The 24,958-nt window shown below is 42.5% G+C and overlaps 1 protein-coding gene across 3 annotated transcripts in view; it reads right to left on the bottom strand.

The window, feature by feature from the left end:
• The window catches only part of ASTN1 (astrotactin 1), a 307,688-nt gene that overhangs the window by 80,226 nt on the left and 202,504 nt on the right, over positions 1-24,958 (bottom strand). For all 3 annotated transcript variants that reach the window (XM_055377935.2, XM_055377933.2, XM_004027951.5), the window contains exons 10-14: positions 21,383-21,520; positions 20,716-20,866; positions 12,198-12,364; positions 8,942-9,136; positions 6,905-7,032 (exon numbers count right to left, since the gene is read on the bottom strand). In XM_055377935.2, coding sequence (XP_055233910.1) covers positions 6,905-7,032; positions 8,942-9,136; positions 12,198-12,364; positions 20,716-20,866; positions 21,383-21,520 — 779 coding nt within the window. The remainder of the gene's footprint in view (positions 1-6,904; positions 7,033-8,941; positions 9,137-12,197; positions 12,365-20,715; positions 20,867-21,382; positions 21,521-24,958) is intronic.

The following is a 24,958-nucleotide window of genomic DNA, read 5'->3' as shown; positions in this document are numbered from 1 at the left end:
GTTGTGAGAACAAATAAAATTGTGGGTTTAAAAGTACTTCAAAAAAAGATAAGTTCCCTAAGACACCAGGTAAGCCAGGATGGGGCTCCAGATGAGTCTGAGGCCAGGCGGCAGTCCTTACTCATTCTGCTATAATATCCCCATGGCAAATTTATATTAAACTCTAGGCTTACTGTAATACACCTGATTTTTACTCTCTTTAATGGTTGCAGTAATTGACTCAGCTCACATACCTGATAACATTGATTTTTCTGTCTCATTTAACTGATTTGTGTTCAGTATTTAAGTTTTAATTACTCTCAGGCGGATAATGCTTATTTCTTCTTTACCAGAAGGAACAGTATCAGGGTGACTAAATCATTAAGGGGCAGGAACAGCCAAATATTGAGTGCCATCTCTGTGCCAGACATTGTGATAGTCGTGTGTTGTCTCCTTCTTACTAATGGAAAAACTGAGGCTCTGAGAAGTTAAGTTAGTTGTCCAAGGTCACTCTCAATAAACACAACCTTACAGCCTCTTAGTGATGTTATTAATGGGCTATTCTTCCTTGAGTACCTTGAAAAAAGAGTGTCACCCTGTTTCAATTCTAGCCATTACTATAAATATAAATGCTACCGAAACAAAATAATTAGGCCATAGGAAAAAAAATTGCCTTGCTAAGTTTAGAAAACCAATTTTAGCTTTATTTCTATGCTTAATCTTTGCTATATGTGTAAGTTATAGGAATATATACACACACTTGCATATGTGTGTACATATTTATATATATATACAAATATAAGGGCAATATATAGTAAATTTATATATATTATGCATAGAATGTGTGGTGTGTGCACATGTCTACAAATATAATGGCAATAATACATATGTAGTGAATTATCCTGCCATTTTGACCCATGTTTCTTTCAGGCTAAAGCAACTAATTTAATGCTTAAACTGGATGAAGAGTAGGTAGGATTAATTAGCTGCTTGTCAACCCTGATCAAATTAGGTGAGTAATTGCCAAATTTTCATTTCTGTGTGAATCATATGGGAATAATTTTTGGTAAGGCAAAAAGAAAAAAGGTCAGGAAAGGTGCTTGGTGAATCAATTGCTTAAATTTTATCTTAGGCAATCAAAGGTAAGCTACCTGAAACTAAGAGAAGGTTTTTAGTATTCTTTTCTTTCAAATATTCTTTCAGGGCATTAATCTTTGTGACTACCAACAGTCATACTATCACATACTTTGGCTTTTAACTTCTACGTTAACTTCAAAAGTATACAAATGGAATTCTAACTTTACAAGTTTAAGACTTCAGTCACATGCTTTAAAGGTATATTTTATTAGAACATAAGATGTGCATCATATGTAGAACTATTTAATAACAAGTATTGTCTAGTTAGGTCAGCTCAACAGCTTTGCTTTTAGTTTGAAAAGTTTATTTATAAAAAAAAAAAAAGCCCACTAAATAAAAATTTTTCAAATTATTAGGCAAAGCCACCTTTAATTGAATGATTTCCTAGGGGAAAAAGAAACAGGAAAGGAATCACAAAGCCTGAGCTCTAAGGCTGGCTGTGTTGCTGCAGTAGGCAGTTTCAAAATGACAGTCACTTTCATACCCATAACTTCTTGTTCTCGCAACCTAACTATCCTCTCTGGCTACCTGGCTCAGGGATCTTTCAGTTCCCAGTTGTTTCATCTGTAAGGTGAGAGTTTTAGGTGAGATGATCTCTTGCTTTCTTTTCAGTTTGGATTCCTACCAGTTGTATGACTTTAGGGAGGCCACTCATTTACTTGTGTTTTCATATATGAAAAGTGTAAATAATAGTATTCATCCTATCTGCCTTATAGGCAGGTTGTGAGAACAAAATAAAATTATGGGCATAAAAGTTCTTTGAGAAAGCTGGGTGTGGTGGCTCATGCCTATAATCCCAGCACTTTGGGAGGCTGAGGCGGGCAGATCACTTGAGGTCAGGAGTTTGGGACCAGCCTGGCCAACATGGTGAAACCCCATATCTACTTAAAAAAAAAAAAAAATAGCTGGGTGTGGTAGTGTGTGCCTGTAGTCCCAGCTACTAGGGAGGCTGAGGTAGAAAAATTGCTTGAACCCAGGGGGCGGAGGTTGCAGTGGGCTGAGCTCACGCCATTGCACTCCAGCATGGGTGACAGAGCAGGACTCCATCTCAAAAAAAAAAAAAAAAAAAAAGTTCTTTGAGAAAAGAGAATGAATCATAGTATCATACATATCATACACATACATGGCCTCCATAATGTTATCATCATCACCCTCCTTACCTCTCTCTCATCATACCTAACTGCGTAAACTTGACATTTCTTAATTGGTGCTTTTGTTATAACTTCCTCGGCTTTTAAGTCCGGAACAACAGAGGGAAGATAAAATAAAGAAACAAGCACAGATGTTGGGTGGGGAAGAGGGGATAACAGTGTTCCATATCCATCCAGAATGGGCCAAACAACTGAACTCCATTACTTAGCTGATCAACACTTCTCCTGGATGCATTTATGCCACACCATAGTCAGGGAACACTTACATAACTGTTAATGCTTAGAAGTGTTTTTCCATGCCTACGTACAGATAATAATTCCATTAGTTAAAAAGAAAGGGGTATTTTAAAAGATATATATTTTCTAGGTGAGCCATATGACATACTTTCTCAAGGTGCCCTTGACAGGCAGTCAGGTTCAATTTTTAAAAAAAATTTTATTATTTTGGGACACATTTCTGCTGAATGACTTTTTTCAAGCAATATCTCTGACTATGTTTTTTCAAGAAAAAATATTAATTTTTCCTACCTATGCTTGAAAAAAGAATGACTGAACAGACTTTACGGGCAATATTCAAAGCAAGAAAAAGAAAGAATGAGGAAGAAGGAAGAAAGGAAGGAAGGAAGGACAGAATAAAGGAAGGAAGGAAAGGAAGAAGGAAGGAAGGGAGGGAGGGAGGGACGGAGGAAGGGAAGGAAGGAAGGAGGGAAGGATAGAGGGAGGACACTAGCTTTTTCTTGTTATTTTATCTGAAATGTCAGGGATATATGTATATTGCCCCAAAGTTCTAAAGCCAAGAGTCCATCCCCTTTGGATGAACTTTAAAAAATTCTGAAGAGCCCAGAGGTCTAAACCTTCACACAGATTTAATGACTGTGTCACCCAACAGGCCTATGAATGCAGCCAGCAGCCTCCTCTACCTCCTCTGGACTTTCTTCTCTTTCTCAGCTGAAAGACTGAATATACAAATGGACAATGGCCAGATTATACATAAAAATAGAACTCTGACTCACAATCTGCAGCAACCAGCTCAGAAAACCAACCCATTATCTAGAGTAACCAGCCTAGGAAGCCAGTCTACTATCTGTAAGTCAGACTTATAGGAAGTCAGACCACTATCCATAACAAACAGCCCAAGAAGCCAAAAAATAACCACTATAACAATTGACGCCAAACAACCCGGACTTGATTAATAGCTGACAACTTCCCTATTTTTTTCCCAGTTCCACTTAAGTCCAACCAGAGAAAGTACAATATGCACCCCCAACTAATCACATAGGATGCTCACTTCTAGTTAAGCCACCTACAACTTTCTCAACCGACAGCCTCCAATATGGGCATACTTGAAGCCTTTCCTTTTTTCTCTCTAAAGCTTTTCCACTCCTCTGCCTGCCTTTGAGTCTCTGCCAAAATACAAGTGATGACGGCTATAGCAAGCCTCCAAATAAATAGCCTTTGCCTGTTCTTATTTGCTTGGTCTTTGTTTATTTCCATACAACAACACCAAAAAGTCCTGTTATTTTGATGAAGAGGGAAGCCAGCAGCAAGATAAGACATGTAGTTCAGTATTTTCCAGTGTGTTCTTCAAACTGATAATTCTGCAAGATAGAAATAGGTGTTATGTGTGAAAATGATTCTCTAGTTAAATAGACTCGGGAATTGCTGGCTTAAAGTGAAAAGGATTTCTTTACTGCAGGGCTTCTAGGAAACTTCTCTAATGTTGAGGTGTTGTCTATTGCTGAGAGGAGGATACTCTTTCCAAACATCTTTGAAGGCAGAACCTGTTTATGAATGGAGCTCTGACTTTTCATAAGAAAAACAACAAATAAAAACAAATGCTTGGAAATGATGATATAGAAGATTCTTAAGATCACTTTAGCTCTAAAATCCTCTAAGCTAAATTTATGGGAATTATGACCTATAATAGTAGATACAGTGAAACGATATAAGATTCCCTATGTAAGTCTAGGAAAGATATAATTAAAATGTTCCCAGAACTAGAGTTAACGTGGGGAAGATTTGGCCAAGTATCTCTTTAATAGATTCCTCCAGTTATTCTCAGCTTTAAAACAAACCCAATCCCTGCTTACATCAAAGGAAATATGTGACCTTGGCTTAACTGGTACCACTTCTTAACAAAAATAGGTTAAAAACAAAGGCAAGGTAGAAAAGTAGCCAGGTCAAGATTCCCATAGTTTTAGCTTAGAGGATTTTAGAGCTAAAGTCATCTGAAGCTTAAATTTGACTCCCTCGGGATCATCAAAATAAAAGTGTCCCATCTGGGCATCCTTCTATTCCTTTTGCCTCCAATGGGCCAAATTAGGAGGTCCAATGGCATGTGCAGGAAGTACTTTCTATCGTGAATGAGGACCAGGTTTGGATCTTTCCTTGTTCCCACAGAAGGGGAGTCAACCACATGTTTTTCTGATGTTTCTCAGCTTTATCCACCCTCTCCTCCCCAAAAGCTTCAGGTAACATCCAGGACTTTTCTGGCTATCTCATAACTGAAGTAAAATCTCTTCTCTCCACCATAAGTTATATTGTGAGAGAGGTGTCCTGCAGATCTTTAAACAGAGCCACGTATCTTATTACCGGTGTGGTACCTACGCTATTTGTATGTGCCACCTCGCACGTCTTCAAGGCATTTTACACACACATGTGGAATGTGTCTGCCCAAACGGTGTGGCAACAAGGAAACTAGATTCCCTAATGCCAGAGATGCAGGCTTTAGGGATATGTCCGGAAGCTGCAAGTTAATTTCTTCAGGTGTGTGTATGTGTGCATGTAATATTTCATAGGGCAACTGATTTTGAAGAGATTTATTGCTGGTCCAGAATATATTTAATTGTTTTTTTCTCTTGCTCTTTCTTTCCTATAAGGTAGATATTACTTCATAGTTTTCATACTATTTTCTTTTTTCTTTTAAATATTTATTTATTCAACACACATAGATCTCACTATGGGTCAGGAACTGTTCTAAAAACTTTACAAATATGAATTTATTTATTCCTCATATCAATCCTATGAGGAAGATAGTATTAGAATGCCCATTTTTACAGGTACAAGAAATTGAGGCACAGAGAAGTTAAGTAATGTGTCTAGATCACATAGCCAGTGAGGAGCTAAGCCCTGCTGCCAGGCTCCAGAGCTGAGGCTGTTAATCACTATGCTATATTATATCAGACAGACCTACATCTCTTCCCATTCAGGTCTAAACTCACATTTTTAACATAACTTGATGTCTGGAAGAGACCTACCCTTAGCTGAACTCATTCTTCAGAAAAGGAGGAAAAAAGGAGAGGAAGCTGTGAAAGGAAAATATCTTGGGCCCCCCAAATCACTAAGCGAAAGGGAAAAGTCAAGCTGGGAACTGCTTAGGGCAAACCTGCCTCCCATTCTATTCAAAGTCACCCCACTGCTCACTGAGATAATTGCATATCTGATTGCCTCCTTTGGAAAGGCTAATCAGAAACTCAAAAGAATGCAACCATTTGTTTCTCACCTATCTGTGACCTGGAAGCCCCCTCACCTCTTAGAGTCTTCCTGCCTTTGCTTCCAGTTGTCCCACCTTTCCAGACCAAACCAATGTACTTCGTGTATATGTATATATATTGATTGATGTCTCATGTCTCCTTAAAATGCATAAAACCAAGCTGTGCCCTTACCACCTTGGGCACATTGTTGTCAGGACTTCCTGAGGCTGTGTCACAGGTGCACGTCCTCAACCTTGGCAAAATAAACTTTCTAAATTAACTGAGACCTGTCTCAGACTTTCTGGGTCTACAAAGGTATTGAATAAGGAAGACAGAATGAATAGGGAGAAGTGTAACAGAGAAAAGTACAAAGCAATCAGTGGAACTGAGCTCATGTCTAGTCTTCTAGTAAGTGTTGCCAAATCTCAGTCAGCCGCCTCTCATTAGTCCATGGGACACCTTGAAGTCTCTTCCTTGGTCCAGGAGGTGCCAGCTGGGGGTCTTCAGAGACACAGGCAAGCATACCCAGAGATTCCTGCCTCTTCTAATTAATCTGTGTGTTTGTTCCACAATGAGTCTGAAGGAAGAATACTGCTGGGCTCAAAACAATACTGAGGGGCAGGCATTATTATCCCCATCTTATGATGGGGGACCATGAGGCCACGTGAGACTCTATTGTCTAATGGCACACAGCTAGAAAGTAGCAGAGATGCAAACCCAGGGTCATGTGACAACAAAACTGTCATTTTCTATTTCCTCATGATGCTCGGTAAATACTTGCCAGGAAACCCAACAGTAGCAATGATGGATATTTAGGTGAGAGTAGCAATCTAGCTTCTCTCTCTGCCTCTGTGACCTGGTCACTTCCTCTAATCCCCCAAGAACTCTAAGCAACCATTATCTTATTTGTTTTCAATGCATCTCTGTGAAACTAACAAGAAAATACACTAATAGGACCACTTTGCAGGAGATTATATGATAATATCAACAATTTTATTGAAAAATAATCCTACTAGCATTCAGTTTTATGGCTGAGCTTTTATTGTGTATGAAGGAAATCACTGGCTTAGAAACCAAAATAAGTGAGGTCAAATCTTAATTTTATGAAACTGCAGGGAGCTGCCTGTTTGTGCCAGTTGAATAAGGTTGAGAAGGCACACTCACCAGTCAGGAAGTCAGGGTCAGGGGTGGGCTCCGAGATCTCCTCTAGGCATTGATTCTCCAGGGGCACAGTGGCCACCACAAGACCATCTGGCAGTTGCTGGTCTAAACCACGAGCAAAGTTGTTTTGCCTAGAAAGAGGGTAGATCTTCATTTCTGAGTGTTCAGGTGAACCTGACTCCTTACTGAGCATTTTTTTTTTTTTTCTGAGACGGAGTTTCACTCTTGTTGCCCAGGCTGGAGTGCAATGGCAGGATCTCAGCTCACCGCAACCTCTGCCTCCAGGGTTCAAGCAATTCTCCTGCCTCAGCCTCCCGAGTGCTGGGATTACAGGCATGTGCCACCACGCCTGGCTAATTTCAACCCACAATGTAAAATTATTATTTTTGTTGGGACATTGTCTCACTCTGTCACCCAGGTTGGAGTGCAGTGGCACAATCATAGCTCACTACAGCCTTGACCTCCTGGGCTCAGGTGATCCTCCCACCTCAGCCTCCCAGGTAACTGAAACTGCAGGCACGTGCCACCACACCTAGCTAATTTTTTGTATTCTTTGTAGAGATGGGGTTTCACTATGTTGCCAAGACTGGTCTCAAACTCCTGAGCTCAAGCGAACCACCCACCACCTTGGCCTCCCAAAGTGCTGAGATTATAGGCGTGAGCCACAGTAAATGGCCTCCCAATGTAAAATTCTTTCTGAACCAATAAGTTCCCCTCACCCTGAACCCCATTGTAAATACATGTCGGAGTAAGACGTAATGGGTATGATTGGTGGGGTGAGGGCTGTGGAAATGGGAAATAAACCAGCTGAAAAGATCTACCAAAAGGGTAAAGACTATGCTTTCCTCTTTCCCAACTCAGTCCCTACTTCCTGACCTCCTCTTGACAAGATCTAGGCAGAGTCAGTCTCATTTCTAGACTACAGTGAAGACTTCAGCCACCACTAGATTAGTGATGACACCTCACTTCTTGCCTTTGGCAAACCAATTCCCAGGCTAAAAGGGGAAATGTTAGTAATGTCTCCTGTCTACAACAGAAAAAGCAGCTGATTCCAAAAACTGTCTTGAAAATTGACTATCAGTTTGCTCATGAGGGTCTAGGCCCAGGTTGCTGTCAACTGCTGGTCCATATCATAATACTGACATCCTCCTCCTCTTCCTCCTCTTCCTCATCATCATCTCCCAGAAAATATTTTCCCATGGGTTCTAAGAAGATGTATTTAAATAGTTCAAGGCAGAACAGGGACAGGCATTGAAGGGAGAACCACCTAGAAATATTCTAAATCAGTGGTTTGAAGCATTTTATTCTCAGGATTCCTTTACACTCTTAAAAATAATTGAAGGCCCCAAGTAGCTTTATTATATTTATATAAAAAGGCCCAATTACGTCTATCAATATGTACAATATTAGAAATTAAAATAGAAATTTTAAAAATTTATTAATTCACGTAAAAACAATGAATTCATTCAATATTAACATATTTTATAAAACATGAGAGAAGTAATATTTTATATTTTTTGCAAATTTAAAAAATATCTAACAATTGAAGATAGCTGGATTCTCATATCTGAATTCAATTTATGGTAATATCTTGTTTGGGAAGAAAATTCAGCTTTTCTGTAGTTGGAAAAGGCAGGACCTTGGATATGCCCTGAGAGGGTTCCTGGGACCCTTAGGTATCCTTGGATGACACTGTGAAGACTGCTGTTCTAGACTGACTCACACACTGATGCTTCCATTCATAGGGAAATGGAGCTTGAGCATTTTCGTGTGGGCTTCCATGGAAAATCTTCCAGTCCCTGCCTGGGCAAAGCAAAATCTCATTTAAAACTTTACTGTTAATCCAAACTAAGCATGGTTCTTGGATTCTGGAAGAAGGAATGTAGACTTGGAGAAGACCAAGGGTAAGAATGTAGTCTATCCCTTTAGACATATCATATTTACCCTGCTCCAAGATATAAAGCTTTATGCTAGTGCAAACTCTTTAGAGAAAGTCCACAAACAGCCTTGAACAATCAGTTCTATGTATATGAGGTTTACCTGAATGTTCCTTTCAGCACCTGTCCGGCAGCCACTTCCTTGGAATGGTTGTTGTAACCAAAGAACATCTCCCCAAAGAGGGTCTGGTTCATGGGAAGCTCCCTGCTTTCCCCACAGTCACTTCCCTCTGGACAGGTCTCCGTGATGAGTTGGCAAGAGCGTCCATCCACACCAAGCTTGTAGTCCTCGATGCACCTAGCACAGAGGAGAGCTCAATATAAGTTATTCCATCAATGACCCATGCAGGCAAGTCGACCCCGTATATTGGGAGGAAATGCCTTTGACAGCATGTTGGATCACCAAAGATTAGATTTCCAAGTTATATTCCAATTTGATTTTGACTCATTGATTTTTTAAGCCTGTAAACTGAGGCTCCTTTCATCATGTGATCAGACTAAATCTCTCACCTTTGCTGTGCAGAGAAGTGCTGTCAGAACTTTAGAGTAGCCTCTCCTCTAATAACTGTACAGTTACCCAAATAGGTCAGGGTAAGTATCACTGAAGATAAGCTTGTAAATGAGTTAGCACATTTAAATCCAAGATATTCTAGAGCTTCTCTTAAGAACCATCTACATGGTCAGACCCTGCATTTGTTTGAAGGGTAATAAGGCAGCAAAAGGAATGACACCGTGCTTAAGAAATTAATAACTTTCTAATCTGGTCCTGTGATAAGTCAACTAAGAAATTAGAAAGATTTATCATCTCCTGGCACTGTTCTGTTTGAATGTATCCAAACACAATATCAACCCATAAAAACTCCTCCTCCATTAGGAGTAGCCTTCCTGAACTAAATAAACCCTAGGGCACACAGTGTGAATGCCAGGTGCACCATTAACCAACAACTGCTTCCTTGGCATCCTCCTCATTAGGATGGAAAAGCAACATCAATGTTAGTAAATATGGGTCAGCAACTCATAAGTCATTAATTGGACCTTATTTGTAGTTATAGTGAGAAGAATTTACATTTTTTAGCTAAAGTAAGAACTTTTTTCATAAGGCTGTCATTAAAAAAGAATATTGATTTAATCTGGGTCTCTCATTGGACATAAACCAAATTTAGAATTTAAAGATGCTCATGATATTAAAGCACATCATTTATTCCTATCCACAGTCATTGTTATAATAAGATAAAGAACTCTGTCTTACATAGAGGAACAAGGAATAATATAGCGAGAAGCAATATTGTAATAGCAGTGACTTTGTCCTTTACAGGGAAACCTTGGGCCAGCTGATTAACCTCTCTGAGCTTCAGTTTCCAAAACTGTAGAAAGGGGAAAAAAGTAGCTGCTTCACTGGGTTGTTGAGAAGATTGACAGACTGCATGTAATGAGCTTATGCAGTGCCTAACACATAGCTAGTGTTCATTAAATATTATTATTTGTAGAAGTAGAGGTGCAAATGAGGCCCATGTTCATGCACCTTTAACTGCTTTTTCCATTTACCATTTATATATTTGTGTGAACAGGTGTGATTAGAGCTCTTTAATTATAAATGTATGTGATTTGGTCTTTATATAAGAATCTCAAATCAAGGACTTCTTCGGCAGGCTATATATAGTACCTTGGATAGTGCTAAACACACGTGTGTCTGATTCTTATTGAAACAGGGAAGAAATCCAGTCCAGGTCCTACTACATTAGTCCAGGAAATAGATGTGACTCAAGATTCCCAGAGGATTCCATGGCACCAGCTTAGGTCTGGGACAAGATAGTGAAGTGGTTCCCTCCTTGAGCAATAGCACAGTGTTTCTAGGAAGAATTCTGAAGCTGGCTGGTTCCCTCTCAGTCCACCTTGAACATCTGGACAGCTTCCCCTTTCACACTGCCTCATCTTCCTCATTCTCCTGACCATGTGTCCACTGTAAACTCGTTTGAGGGGAAAGATCAGGTCGGGTATCCTGTTCTTTTTCCAACACCTGACACCCAAGGTTCTCTGTGCAAAGTAGGTGCTCAAATATATGTTTATTAAATAAATACGTTTATATAACTTTGGCTGAATTGACCTCTATTAATTGAAATGGGTCAACCCTAATGATAACATTACAGAGAATATTAAGATATAGAGCAGGCTTCCATTTATGGTATGAGAGTTTACAAGAAACTGAATGTGAAAATGGCTCAATTACAAAGAAATAAAATGAAACACAATAAAATAACATTACATGATTATTCAGCAGGCACTGGCTTTGGGCAACAATCCAGCCTAGTTTTATGACTATAAACATTGATTATCATTGCAAGCCTATCAGACTGTGAGATCCTTGAGGGCAAGAACTATACGTTATTTATCTTTGCAGCTCAGTGGTCGGCACAGTTTGTGGCATAAAGTAAGTTCTGTCCTTAGCAGGTCGGAAGAGAGAGGGGAGGGGAGGGAGAGGGGGGAGAATGGAGAGTGGGGGAAGGATAGACAAGCTAACTATGGCTGTAGAAGAATAGCTGAATCTTTGTTTACTTTATAAATATAGCATAAACTGTCTTTAAATATAATTCCAGTCAGCAGTGTAAATTTAAATTTCCAGAGAACCACAGAACTTTTGAAAAATCAGGGAGGGCCTGAATCTAGTCCTAATCTTCTCACTCACCATCTTCCCAGCTTTGAGGGAGTCACTTAACCTCACTGTGCATTAGTTTTTCCATCTGTAAAATGGGTTTGCATTGCTTGCCCTGCTCCCTCACAGAGTGATCCTGAGAAGAGATGAACTGAGGTGGGTGGGAGAGCCTGCCTGCAAGAAAGGGCTCCTCACACGGAGGAATCACTGTGCCTCAGGAGGAGTGGCTGCACACAGTGCTGGGACTTTGGGGGCAGAATTTAGAAAAGTTTCCATTTGTCCAAAGACCACCCCCCTTTTTTGAGAATTGACTAGTTTTGCACACTCTTTCCCGAGTTTTAAACAATAAAAACCTTTTGTCACAAAACACTTAATTAACATAGCCTTTCAAAACACAACTTGGAAAATGCTGGTTTAATTGGAGAATGATTTAAGTAAACCACGTAGTTAACCTCCCCTTGCAGGTAAATTCCCCAGACTCAGTTTCCCCATCTATAGGGGCTGGACTAGACTTAGGTCCCACCCAACTTTAAAATGTTCCCCCTCGACTTTAAAAATGTTCCCCCCCCAAGTCCTAGAGGCTCTTTCCTCAGAGACTAAGGGATGGCCTAGGGTGACCTATTCACTCACATTTCCTGGATTTAGCATTGAAAGTCCTGCGTCCTGGGACAGATGGACGCCAGGTGGCCTCGCTGGCAGCTCAACTCACCCGCAGAACATGAGGATGTTATACAAGGTGGGGTCGTCCGGGAAGGGCGCCATCTGCTGGAGGCACAGTTGCTCACAGCCGCCGTTGAAGCCGTCAGAACAGTCCACCCCGATGTGGCGGTCATAGCAGCCAGAGCTGTCCTTCATCGGACTGAGTCCAGATGGGCACTGGCACAATCAGAAAGCATCCACATACGTGGGTGAATCGGGGAACTGAGTGTAACCACTGACACCAATTTGTAGCACTCAGCCTTGAAACTATTAACATTCGCAAGTAATCCACGAATTTCCTACCACAGCAGACTTCTTTTAAAAACAAGTGACCTTTTTTGACGTCTTGCTTCTTCTCTCTTGACACTGATCACACACATTTGCATTAAAGACACTTCCTCCAAAAAGGCTGGAAGAGAGCACTGTAGCAAGACACAGCCGAGGTGTACTGGCCTCCCAAATGGGCCTCTGGCTGGCAGGAGAGTGGAAGTGAAGGGCCGGAATGAAAATGCATTTGCAAAGATTCCACTGGGCTACGGGAAGGAAGTGCTGCTGTTTGGCCTTGGTGGTACTAAGAGTTTTTTAAGTGTCTAAAGCCCTTTGTCAACAATGGTACCAAACAGCAGTGTTGGGGGGAATGGACTGAGCCAGGGCTTCCAGCCTGAAGGAGGAAGTGAACATTCCCTGTAAGCTTAGAGGGGGGTTGCTCTCATAGTGGGAGTAGCTGTGTCATCACCTCCCTGTGTCAGGGATGCTCTTTGGAAGACACCTAAGACACAAGGGTACCTACTATATGGTCACCCACAGGTGCTGCACTTGGATTTGGCTGGATACTTTTAATGCAAAATATTTAGCTTTTCAGCACTACCTTGTCCTCAGTAATATACTCCCCAAGAATTATAGCAAAGAGAATATCTAAGAAGGGATGTCTTTTCCCAGAAGAAGACAAAAGGACTTGGTGAGAATTATGGCACTTACCCATCACCTATTATACGCCAGGCCGTGGTCTAAGGTGCTCACTAACTCATGTCATCCTCACAACACCCCCAGGAGGTAAGCAGTATGATCATCCCCATTTTGCATATGAGGCAACTGAGGCACAGAGAGTTTCACTTTCTTAAAGTCACACAGCTGCTCCTGGCAGAACCATGCTTGAACCCTTTGTAGGTTGGCTGTGGAGTCCGTGACTTAGCTGATTCATCATTAGCAGCTTTAGCATCATTAGCTGCTTCATCATTAGCACACACCACACTTAACCATTTACACAGTAGTCACTGTTTACTGAACACTTATGAGGAGCTTGGCACTATGCTTAAGTACTTTAGGTATTTTATCTCACAATACCCTATATTATCCCTATTTAGAGGTAAGGACACCATTAACATTGCCAGTTAATTCACAAACTCTTCTCACTGCACTGGGCTCTGTTTCAAAGTCAAAGACTTTTTTTCCCCATCCTGCACCTTCTGCAACAGATTCTGTACATTTGCATTAGAGCCAATCCTTTCTAATAGGCTGGAAGCAGCTAAGTAACTTGCACAAGGTCAAGCAGCAAGAGTCGGGCAGAGCTGGGGGTCTGTCCAGATCTGACTCCAATGCTGGGGCTTTTAATGACTATGCTGTATACATACCGCCAACAAGTTAACACACTCCTCCAAAACCAACACCAAACTAAAGCAAAACTTTCTAAACTCAATGAAACACAGTGTTAAACATCTCCCCTCCCTCCCTACTGCCTGGTTTGCACTTTCTCTTTGCTGCCAAGCACCTTGTCTTAGTAGCCCACAGCTGCTGCAGGTGTGCCTCTGAAAACTCACCTCTCCTTCCTCCTCTTTCTTAGTTGAAGATCATCACCAGGCAGGATATGCACTGTTTGCTAACACTAATTCTGTAACTTCCCAAACAAATGGCCCCCTGTGGGCCTGCCAGGCTCCCAGCCTGGTCCATCTCCCTTTCTCCCCATGAAGGCAGCTGGAGTGCTGGAAGGTGACAGCATTTAAAGAAGTTTCCAAGTGCTGCCTCGTGCTGTGCAAACCCAGCTGTTCCAGATGATGGTAAACAAGCAAATGAGGCAGCTGAGGATTGCCCCCCATGTTTTGCTAGCCTCCCACTAATCATATTCCTTGGCCACCCAGCTGTTAGGCCAGATGTGCCACCAGAAGGGAGCTGGCCTCAGCACTGTGCGGCTGCCCAGGCATGGATGCAGGATAGAAACCTGGAAGACACGGAAGTTTGATTGGAATTGAATGGGCTGCACTGGTTGCCATGAGTTTGGTTTATTTTTCCCTCCTTCTAGACAGCTTGCTAGAAGCCATTAAGCAGATAAAGTCAGTCCTTCTTTTATTCCCGCCTCATATGGTTTCAGCCCTTGTACCACCTAGCTACCTCAGTCACTAGCCAGTAGTTTCCATCTTTCCAACCACCCGCTTTTTTCAGAGTTCTCCTTCAAGCATGATTTTTGACAAAGACTTTGTTGAATGAAACATGAGCAGGCTTTGTTTCAGAATTCCAAAACCACATCTTGCCTGGCTTTAACGTCTAGATGACCACTGCTATCCCAAATTGGACCAGCTGAAACTCATACTCTCTTAGGAAACTTGCAGAAAAGACAGTTAGCTGTCTTGTCCAGGTTTTTTATTTTTTTACTTATCAGTAAAGCCAAAAATAGTATTAACAGCTATCAGAAATTAAGCAATTCTTTGTGTAGAATGGTCTACATATGTTATCTTCAACCCAATAACACAGGTACATTTCATCTTCTACAATTTAAAGATGAGGAAAATTAGACTCAGAAAGATGAGGTAACTTGTCTAGGGTCCCAGTGGTGGAAAATGGCATGATCAGACTTCGGGCCTAGATTGTCTGTCCTGAAAGCGTGTGTGTTTACCATCTACTCCGCCATGCTGCTTCTCTAGTATGATAAAATCTGGATTCATGAGAATCCCTAAAGAAACAAAGTCAATGTGTCAACAAAGCAAAGCAATCCTGTAGATTTGTTGATTGCTTTAAGAAATTCCCAGAGTGTGTTCTGGGGTCAATTAGGATTCGTAGATTCAGCCTAGTATTTTCTTTCTTTCTTTTTTTTCTCTCTCTCTTTTCAAACACACACACACACACACACACACACACACACACACACGCACATGCACATGCATGCATACACACACACGAAGTACCAAAACACTGAGTGTAAATATTTTAGGACAAAACATTATAAAGTGTCCAGAGTGACGACCTTGATGGCGCGTCAAGATCCTCAATCACTGAAAAAGATGCAATTATCCCTACTGCACTGGAACTTCCTTAGGCTGCAGTTCAGAGTAAAACATTTTAGAAAGATTTCCAGAAAAAAAAAAGGCTAAAACCCAAAATAATTTTCTTCTTAACCTTTGGGAATCCGAACACACATTCTTTAAGGAGTTTCCTAAGGTATAAATTTGTTTTGTTTTTTGCCTGAATCTTCTTTCTGCTGTTGCATCCACATTCTGGGTTCCCTCAAAATCTATAGCTAAGTACAAAGAAACCAGAGTCTCCAAACCATGCCCTTCATCCTAGAAGTGTTTGTTGCCAGAGTCCTGTTCTCAGAAAGAAATCCTGCCTCCAGGAGAAGCATGCATTTTCTGTTTGCAAGGGCTGGATATTCTTTTCTCCTGGCTGTGGACAATGCCTCCACTTATTCCTTGAAAGAGAACTGTTTGATCAGGAGAGACCCCCAAGGTCATATATTAACCCTTCTTTGCATAGGTTATATTTAGCATTCCTAGGGACTCTATAAACTACAGGCTTAAGAAGAAAACTCCATTTATTATGGCAACAGCCCTCCCCTAACAAAAAGGTTGAACAAATGAGCTCATATTTCAGTGACCCCTAAAATACACAAGGTTAATCATCTTTCGTGAGATGCTCATGGCTTCTTGACTTATTAGTGGTATAAGGCATAATTCGCTAATGAGATTAAAATGATTTTTCCCATTCAACTCCTTTTCTTTGTCATCTTTCCCCTCTTTTCCTACCAGTGATTTTTAGTTGATTAATTACTTAGGAGGCTGGTCAAATCTCACGAAGACTCACTAAGATGCATACTTCCGTTCCAGATTATGAAGTGGGTGCTCTGTTGGGAGATGAGTATGAGAGATAAATACATGAACATATTCAGGGCCTCTGGGAGAAAAGGGATAGATTCTTGCAGCTGATCCTGCCTCACCTTACCTTAGATGATTCACAAGACATGCAACTATAATTCCTATTAGAAATGGGTTCTCTTTTACTAAATGGCAACCTCACTTCTTTTACAAATAATGATTCCCAAACTTTTTGATGGGCTCTGACATGCAGGCTCAAGCCATGCAGGACTTCTCCCAAGGGGAAAAGTTTGATGGAGTTAAATTTATATTTCAGCAGTGATAGCTTCCTGCCTCCATTTCTCTGGAAGCCTCTGAGGCACACTCTTCTGCTTACTGTCCTACAGAGAGAGAGATGGTAATCTGTGATGGTCTCCGCACATCTGTGCTCCAGTAGAGGTGAAATGACACATTTCATGGGAAACCATTGTAGATAGCATGTGGAGGGAAGGGCGGCAGGGTCATTGGGTAATTCAAAGCTTATTAGAGCATAATGCTCTGGCAAGGAAGGTCGTGTGTTCAATACATGAGAAAGTGGGCACCCGATTTCTCCCCTTCCATGGCACAGGCTGCTCACCTGTGTACATTCTTACATCTTACAAAGCTAAGGCATTTTTTGGCCACTTTCAGAATGAGTGTGAAGTTAAAGAAGGAGCATTAGAGCATGGGTTTTCCTCTTTTTCATTGCATTAGAAATCATTTTCAAAGATTCAAACAAAATTTTATATGAAACCTCAATAGATAGACTTGATAAGGGTGAAGATATCCTGGCTAAAGCTCAGAGCAGGGAGGCTGAAGTCCTGCCAGCCAAGCCTGCTCCAATCCCCGCTGCCATCTCCCATGGCTGCTCCCTCCAATGATGTCCCTGGCATAATCCTAGAAACCTGTGAAGATATCACCTCACATGGCAAAAGCGACTTTGCAGATGTGATTAAATTAAGGATCTTGAAATGGAGACATTATCCTGGATTATCTAGGCGGGCTCAATGTAATCACAAGAGTCCTTGAAAGCAGAAAGAGGAGGCAGAATTGGAGAGAGAGGGGGATGTGCTACAGAAAAATGGTCAGAAAAATGCACTGTTGCTGGCTTTAAATATGGGGAAGAGTCATGTGCCAAGAAATCTGGGTGGACTCTAGAATCTGCAAAAGGCAAGGGAATGGATTCCCCCTAGAGCCTCCAGAAAGAATTGCAGTCCTGCTGGCACTTCAATTTTAGCCCAGTGGGACCCATGTTGAATTCTCATCTACAGAGTTGTAAGTCAATAAATATGTGTAACTTATAGCCACTACATCTGTGGTAGTTTGTTACAGAGGCACTAAGATTATAAGTACTCTTGAAAGACCCTATAGGGCTCACTCAATAGACCAGAAAACTGCTGCTCTTGTACATCACCAGTAAGGAACACGGCTCTTACCTTGCACACTAAGAACAATGAGTAAGAGCTGGTCATCAGCAGTGGGTAGCTGACCATGATGCTTGGAACCCTCATGAAATTTCAGCAATCCGTGGCTATTGGAGGGCATTCTGGCTTGGAATGGTGTGACTGTGGTTTGTACAGGTCTGTGCCTTTCACGGATATTTGTTTCCTGTCCTCAGAGACTATATAAACAATAGGGCAATTAACTGTGTAGCAATTAACCCTGTGGGAGTCCATGCATAACTGAGAAACATGTCCTGCTTCCTAGAAAGAATGAAGGTTGAGCAGCCTATGCGGACCAAACAAGAATCCCACCTGTCAGGTTTGAATTCAGCCAGGAAAATATAAGGGTATATGCTCTGCCTCTGCCCACATCTCTTCTCCTTCCTTGGGTTCCTTAAGAGTCAGCGTGTTCTGAGTTTCTTATCTCTCTCCTTTCATAAAAATAGGCCTTTCTTGGGAAGCCTTTCAGTTCAGCACCCAGAGGACTAAAGGTAAACTTTACGTGGAGAGGAGGAAGGCGGGCCAATGCTCTGCAAACTGCAGTTGGTTCAGCTGATACCTTTGTCCCTGGTCCACTTCCAGATGACAAGGGACCACTCTGCTGATATATCAGAGCTTTAGGACAGCACCGATGCTCACTGGAGATGGGTCAGGCTCAAGGTCAAGTTTCTGACCTTCTCAGTGGAGTCACAAGTGTCATGATGGGAATCAGCTCTCACCCATCCGTCCTCCTGCCTCAGGAAGCCTATGCTTCACCAGCCAATGAGAAAAAGGAAATCGAGTGTGTCTGCCAATCCGCCTGCCCCTCCTTCTCCAGAAGCCACGTGGTCCAGTGGCTTCAAAGTGTTATGCTAATACCAAGTACTGGTATAACTGGGTGACTTTCTGCAGTGGCTCCAATTCTAAAATGCAGCAGCCTTATTGCAAATGCATATTCATCAGAACTATTCCTGCTAGCTCTGTCTCACAGATCAGTGTTAAAAGTACAAAAATCCATCAGCATAGCTACGTGCCAAGTAAAAGGGGCTAGGATCACCAACAGAAGGTATCTGACAGGCAGACCCTGAGGGGCTCAGGAAGGGACACAGAAGTGGCAAAAGAGGGAGAGCCTAACCCTGTGTTTGTCTGCTAATGCATGTGCATGCTCAAACCCATACTGCAGTGGCTACAGAGGGTAGGGAAGGAGGTGCACATGTGAACACACAGTGTTTCAGCACTTAGAATGACTCCAGACAGTAATAAGAAATGAAAGGCTCAAATATGGATGAAGAAATATAAGCTGAATAGCTTTTTTTAAAAGTGTCTCAGCTGGGAGCTCCATTAGATAGTGAAATTGTCTCCTGAGGATCCCAGCTGGGAGCACATTGCTTAAGACATATGAGAGTGGACCAGCCAAAGGGAGGGTGGCACTGTGGGACATCAACTTCCCCCTTGGCTGCCTTTGGGAGACGTGACCTAAAGAGCACTGTTCTTTGCATTTTCCTGACAGTCCTTCCTGTTCTTCTTTCCCCTCCTTATCATGGACCCACAGGTTCTCCTCCTACCTGCCCCTCAGTGCTCTCTCTCTCCCTTTCTTTTTCTTCATTTTCTCTTCCTTCTCAGATGAATCAGCCTCCTGTCAACTGCTGCCTCATAGGTAAAAGTCTGGGGAGGCCTTAGGGCTGGGAGCACTCCACCCTGTACCAGGCACATATCCGTCTTTGATTGAGAGCAGCTCCCTGAACAGAACAGGTGCTCAGTAATGGGGAAGAGGGGAGGGGAAAGATGGCATCAGCGCAGCATCCTCACAGCTTGTCCCTGCTCTGGGTCTTCTCACAAAGCACAGCTGTCAGACTGGAAAGAGAGATGGGGCACCATATCCTCCCCAGAGCTGGAAGCTCCTGATCCAACCGCCAATCCAGTAGAGCTACCAGTGAATCATCTCTTCCTCTCCTCTGCTGTCAATCTGAATGGCTTTCCTCCCTGCCTCCTCGGACTCATTCCCTCTCCTCTCTTGAGGACTACATCATTCTGCCTTCGAAGAAGGGAGGGATGGAAACAGACAATAGTGCTATGGGCATAAGAATGGTCCACACAAAGGAGCCAGCAGCTAAAGGCTTCATCTGCTCCTGCCTCCATTTCCCTGCATGGCACAGTTCAGTCTTCACATCCATGATGTGGGAGATAGCTCAGTCCACTGTAGCCCAAATTGTCTTACTAGTTAATAGTATCACATTTTTTTTAAGAGACAGGGTCTCACTCTGTTGCCCAGGTTGAAGTACAGTGGCAAGATCATAGCTCATTGCAGCCTTGAACTCCTGGGCTCAAGGAATCCTTCTGCCTCAGCCTCCAGAGTAGGTAAGACTATCAGCATACACTGCCATGCCCAGCAAAATTATTCCATTTTTTTTTGTAGAGACTAGGGTCTCGCTATGTTGCCCAGGCTGGTCTGAAACTCCTGGCTGCAAGTGACTCTCTCATCTCGGCCTCCCAAAGCACTGGGATTACAGGTGTGAGTCAGCCACCATAAACAGAGTCCATAGAGCTGATAACGAAGAACTTTAGGAGCCCAGCTTTGAAGAAGCGGGTGCTCATTGCTGTGGTCACAGAGAGGACAAAGTTTTTTTTTTTTATTTTTATTTTTTCACTACCATTCCTGGCATAACTTACTTCTTTCATCACTCTAGCTTTAGGTAGGTTTCTCCTAAAATTTCCTATTACATTTAGAATCAGTGTCGTACAATTAAGCAATTATTTAGTTCTTTTCAACTATTTTTTTCTTGAATAGTTATAGTGCACATAGTAGGTACTCCACAACAACTTCTCGACTAACTGATTCATGATTACCTTCTCATCCTTATCAAGAGAAAATCCCTAATTTACACTTAATGGTGTTTACAACTGGGGATCACAGCACATTTTTCCCTATGTATCTGTATTGTGTCTTCCCCCGTGCCTTTCCTCCCCATCCTCAAACAGAAACTACTAGCTTGCAGGGCAGACCTACCACGCAACCAGTGGAGTCCAGCTTGCGATCTGAAATACAGCGGAAATTCTTACTGCAGCCCCCGTTATCTTTGCTGCAGTCGCGCACCGGCCCAAAGGAATCTAAGAGAACCTCCAGGCTGTCGAAGGAGGATGAAGTCATCAGCTCCTCTCTGTGGGGAGAAAGAGTGGGAAGCAGGGAGGAGTCAAGGAGATTCCAGATGCAACAAGTGGCATTACATTCCATGCTCCTATCTAGTCAACTGAATTGTATCTCACTCTCTCTTATAAAAATTGAAGATCAACTATACTCCAAGCCTTGAACTAACAAATGATGGGCATTCTCCGTATCTAGGAAATGAGCCAAGGCTGTAACGCCTGGTCAAAGAAAGAGGTCTAAACTCGGGCAAGGAAATTAACATTTTATTGCCTGTCAGTCCTTAGCGTATGTGAGAAGTGCTTACAAACTCTAATTTTATGTCTTCTTCCAGTGAATGAGCCTTGGGATGTGCAATATTGACCCAGATAAAAAGCAGATCCTGGCATAACATAGGGGGAATTTGCAGGCTGCCTGCCAATTTTTCCTTTTAGCTTGTTGTGACTCCTTCCCCAGCACCTAAAACCTACAGGTAGTTTCTCATTCTGCTTCCCAAGCCAATTGCAGGCCTCAGTCCTGAAGCCAGACTCACCTGACCTCCACAGCATCCTCCATCACGGTCATGTCCGTCTTGCACTTTGCTGATGGATTGATGGCCAGTTCGGCTGGTGGAATCACAAAGCTCTTGCTGAGGGGCAACCACATGCCCTCCCCAAGAGTGTAGGTGAATCTGCAGGGACATCCAGTGCCAGGTGGTCATGACTGGGGGCATAACCACTCACCACTGGGGGGATCTAGCATTCCATTACCAGTGCTTTCTTCTCACCCTTTGTAGTCCTTTTCAGAAAGACTGCCTTTTTATGGGTGCAATGACTAAGTTCTAAGGAGGCAGAGAGGCCAACGCTTGCTCACATGGCCAGGCAGCTGGAGAACTGATTATGGTGCCTACTCACTAGTTGTTAGAAGTAGTTTTTATCAAGTCATAAAAAGCAAGTTCCAGCTTTCTTCGGATTTGAAGCTGGGCTTCCCCTGTCTTGAGTCAGATATAATTGGAAGCATTTTAATTGAAGAGAGATGCCAACCTCCCACCGTCCCCATCCCATGGCTGCACACCCACAGTGGCGGCAATGGCATCTCTCTGTGACTGGAGGAACCCTAACAAAGAAAAGAAAGAAAGAAAGCACCCCTTTACAGCTTCTGTGTGATGGGAACAGAAATGACTGAAGCCAAGAGCCTCCAGGGAGGAGGGAAGAGCAGATGAACAAATGAACAAAACAGGCCCAGATTTATTCTCTGCACTCCTACCCACACCATTGGCTAAAGGTGCTAACCCTTGGGATACAGGGAAGATTTTTTTTTTTATTCTTACAACAAGGGCTAAAAGGAATAAAAGAATCAATCAGCATTTCAAGGGAGAGCTTAAGAAAACCATGAGAGATTATTTGTTTATTTATTCATTCATTTCATTTCAAAGGCATTCAAATGCTCTGTGTTCATAGTCAAAAATAGTCTGTGGGATGAAAGCCAGTGTGGATGGGATATGAGGAGGCTGTGGCAGTCTGGCATCCCCTCCCCACTTAATGTGGAAAGAGGAACAATGGAAGGATGCTTACAATTAAACAGAACCAAGCGCTGGCTCCATTAGTGTGCTGCTCGTACAGCACCATTTCAGAATCCTGCTCCTTTCTCTTCCCATACACAACCCTCTCCCCTCCCCAGGTTGCCTGAAATTCTAGGAAACCAGATTGATGACTTCAGATCTTTTATTTAAAAAGAAAAAAATGTAGCCCTCTCCAGTAAGCTGGCCACAGAGCAGACCCATTGACTAGGGCTCATGAGTTAGAGGGCAGCCAAGCCACATGATTTCTGCCTACACCCTGAAAGAGAGTCCTGGGCCCTAGAGCAGCTGGAGGGGTGTGGGACATGTGCCAGCTTAACGCAGGGGATTTCCAGGGGCCAGGCAGAGCCACTGGTAGGAGGGAAGTGGCCAGGTTATGGGGGATTTTCTCCCGTTTCCACCCTGACTCTTGGGCACCTACTTCTCTGACCAGTTGGTGAACCTCTGCATTAAGCAGCATTGAAATGTCAGAGATGCTTCTGACTCTGAAAGAGTCACTCAATTCTCCCCACTCACAGGAGTATCAAGCAGTAGGTCCGTGCAGGGAGGTGCCTGCACCAGGGGAGGAAAGCTTGTTACTTAGGAGACAATAGAAGTTCATCACTTCATTCTTCTGTGAAGCAGTTAGCAAAATTGGAAGCATGACAGCCCCTTCACTCATACACACATACACACACACACTCACAAACACAAACACAAACACAAAAACCCAGTCACACACTTCATCTGGTAAGATTAAGGAGCCCATTCAGGGCTGATCGCCTCAAGGTACCTGGAATCTTGGACTTAAGGATAATGTAGGTTGAAGAAAACAACCTCCAAGAATTTGTATAATTTCACTTTGCGTTTCATAATGGACATCTTTGAGTTAGAAACATCATTATAACAGGCAGGCTGGAGTGGGGGCACCTCCGCTATTATACCATTTTAGAGAGAATGTCTACAAGTAGTTTGAATGGTACCAAGGAGGAGGCAGCTTATTGAACATAGAAATAAAATTTTGTTTTCTATTTTGATTTCAAAATTACAATATTTGCATTGATGCAGAGCAACAAATCTGTGACCTGTGGTTTATAATTTATGTAACTGATTTTAGGAAGCCGTTGGCAGTTCTGATACATTTCTGATGGTTAATTTTTCTTTTGAAAGAGGAGGCTCCATGCCCATCCATCTCACAGTTTTCTCTTCCTCTTCTGAATACATTAATATTTCTAAGAGAAAAGCAAATCACATCTTCCCCCAACTTAAACTGTTTATGGCACCCTGTACCTACAGAATAAAGTCCCAACCTCCAAAGAGGTCATCCCCGATAGCTGATAGCTTCTTCAGCTTCTTTTTTCACCAAACCCTGGGTCACCCTCTGCTCTTACAATGAGACCTGACCATAGTTCCTAAAGTTGTCCCGATTTTCTCACCTCTTTGCTTTTGCTCCTAATAGTCCTTCTTTCTGGATTTTCTTCCCTCTCTTCTTTGCCTGACTTCTAATCATTTGCAGACTCAGGTAAGATCCTACCCCTTCCAGAAAGCTCCCCAGGGCCTTCACCCTCTACCCTCAGGCTGAACAAGGGGCTGAGCCTGTGCACCTGACTCAGAGCCCTTTGTTGCTCCTGAAATGATGAGTTGTGCCTGTCTCTTCATGTATCCATCACCACTCAGAAGAATGTGCTCTCTTGGATGGCAGAGGACAGTTCTTGTCATTCTTGTATCCCCACTGCCTCACACAATTTCTGCCCCAAAGACATCACTCAATAAATATTTATTGACCGATAAATAATGATATTTCATTAGGTTCTTTAGTTTGCACAAGTTTCTGGGGAACATAATCTCAATGTTCAAATTTAAAGGTGGAAGCAAAGGTGAAGATTATCCTCCATGTAGAGCAGGGTATAGGCTAAACTCTGGGTTTAAACGGATTTAAAGGTTAAGGTGGAAATGAATTTGATATTGTGAGAAACCTCCTATGTGCAGAGCAGCTCCTGAGACACTGCACTGGACCATGTTAATAAGAAAAGCAGCCTCTGGTAAGATCAAGGTGAAACCCTGTAGGGGAAGCAAAGTCAGGTGTTGGGTGAGACTAACCTTTGCAGAGAACTGCAAAGAGGCAGGTGCTCTGTAGTGTGGCCTCATTTATCCTTACAACAGTCCTCTGAGGCTGGTCATCTGGCCCCATTTTACTGATGTATCAACTAATTTTTAAGGCTAGTAACCTCTCCAAGGTCACCCTCTGTAAATGGGAAAATTGGGATTGGTCTGATTCTCAGGTATGGATCCCAGCAGCTTTCTAGTTCATGCTGGCTCAGGCCTACAGAATTCTAAAGTTTTCTTTCATCTGCAAAATCTACTGAGTAACTCCAAAAACCAAATATAGAACAAACTGTCAGAGAAAAGCTGTGTCCTAAAATCTCATTTGTCCCTCATTCATGCAGATTTGGCAGGAACAACTTCAAAAAGCTACCCAAGAGAAGCTGGGTGAGCATCTAGAATGCTTTCCCAACTCGGGCCTTCTCTGGAGACAGCTGGTGCTGACCAGTGCAGTTGATGGCTCAGCTG

This window comes from Gorilla gorilla, chromosome 1 (genome assembly GCF_029281585.2).
Source record: "Gorilla gorilla gorilla isolate KB3781 chromosome 1, NHGRI_mGorGor1-v2.1_pri, whole genome shotgun sequence".
In the NCBI taxonomy this organism is placed as follows: Eukaryota; Metazoa; Chordata; class Mammalia; order Primates; family Hominidae; genus Gorilla; species Gorilla gorilla.
The sequence above is the reverse complement of the archived record's forward strand: the minus strand, read 5'-3'. Positions and strand labels throughout refer to the sequence as shown.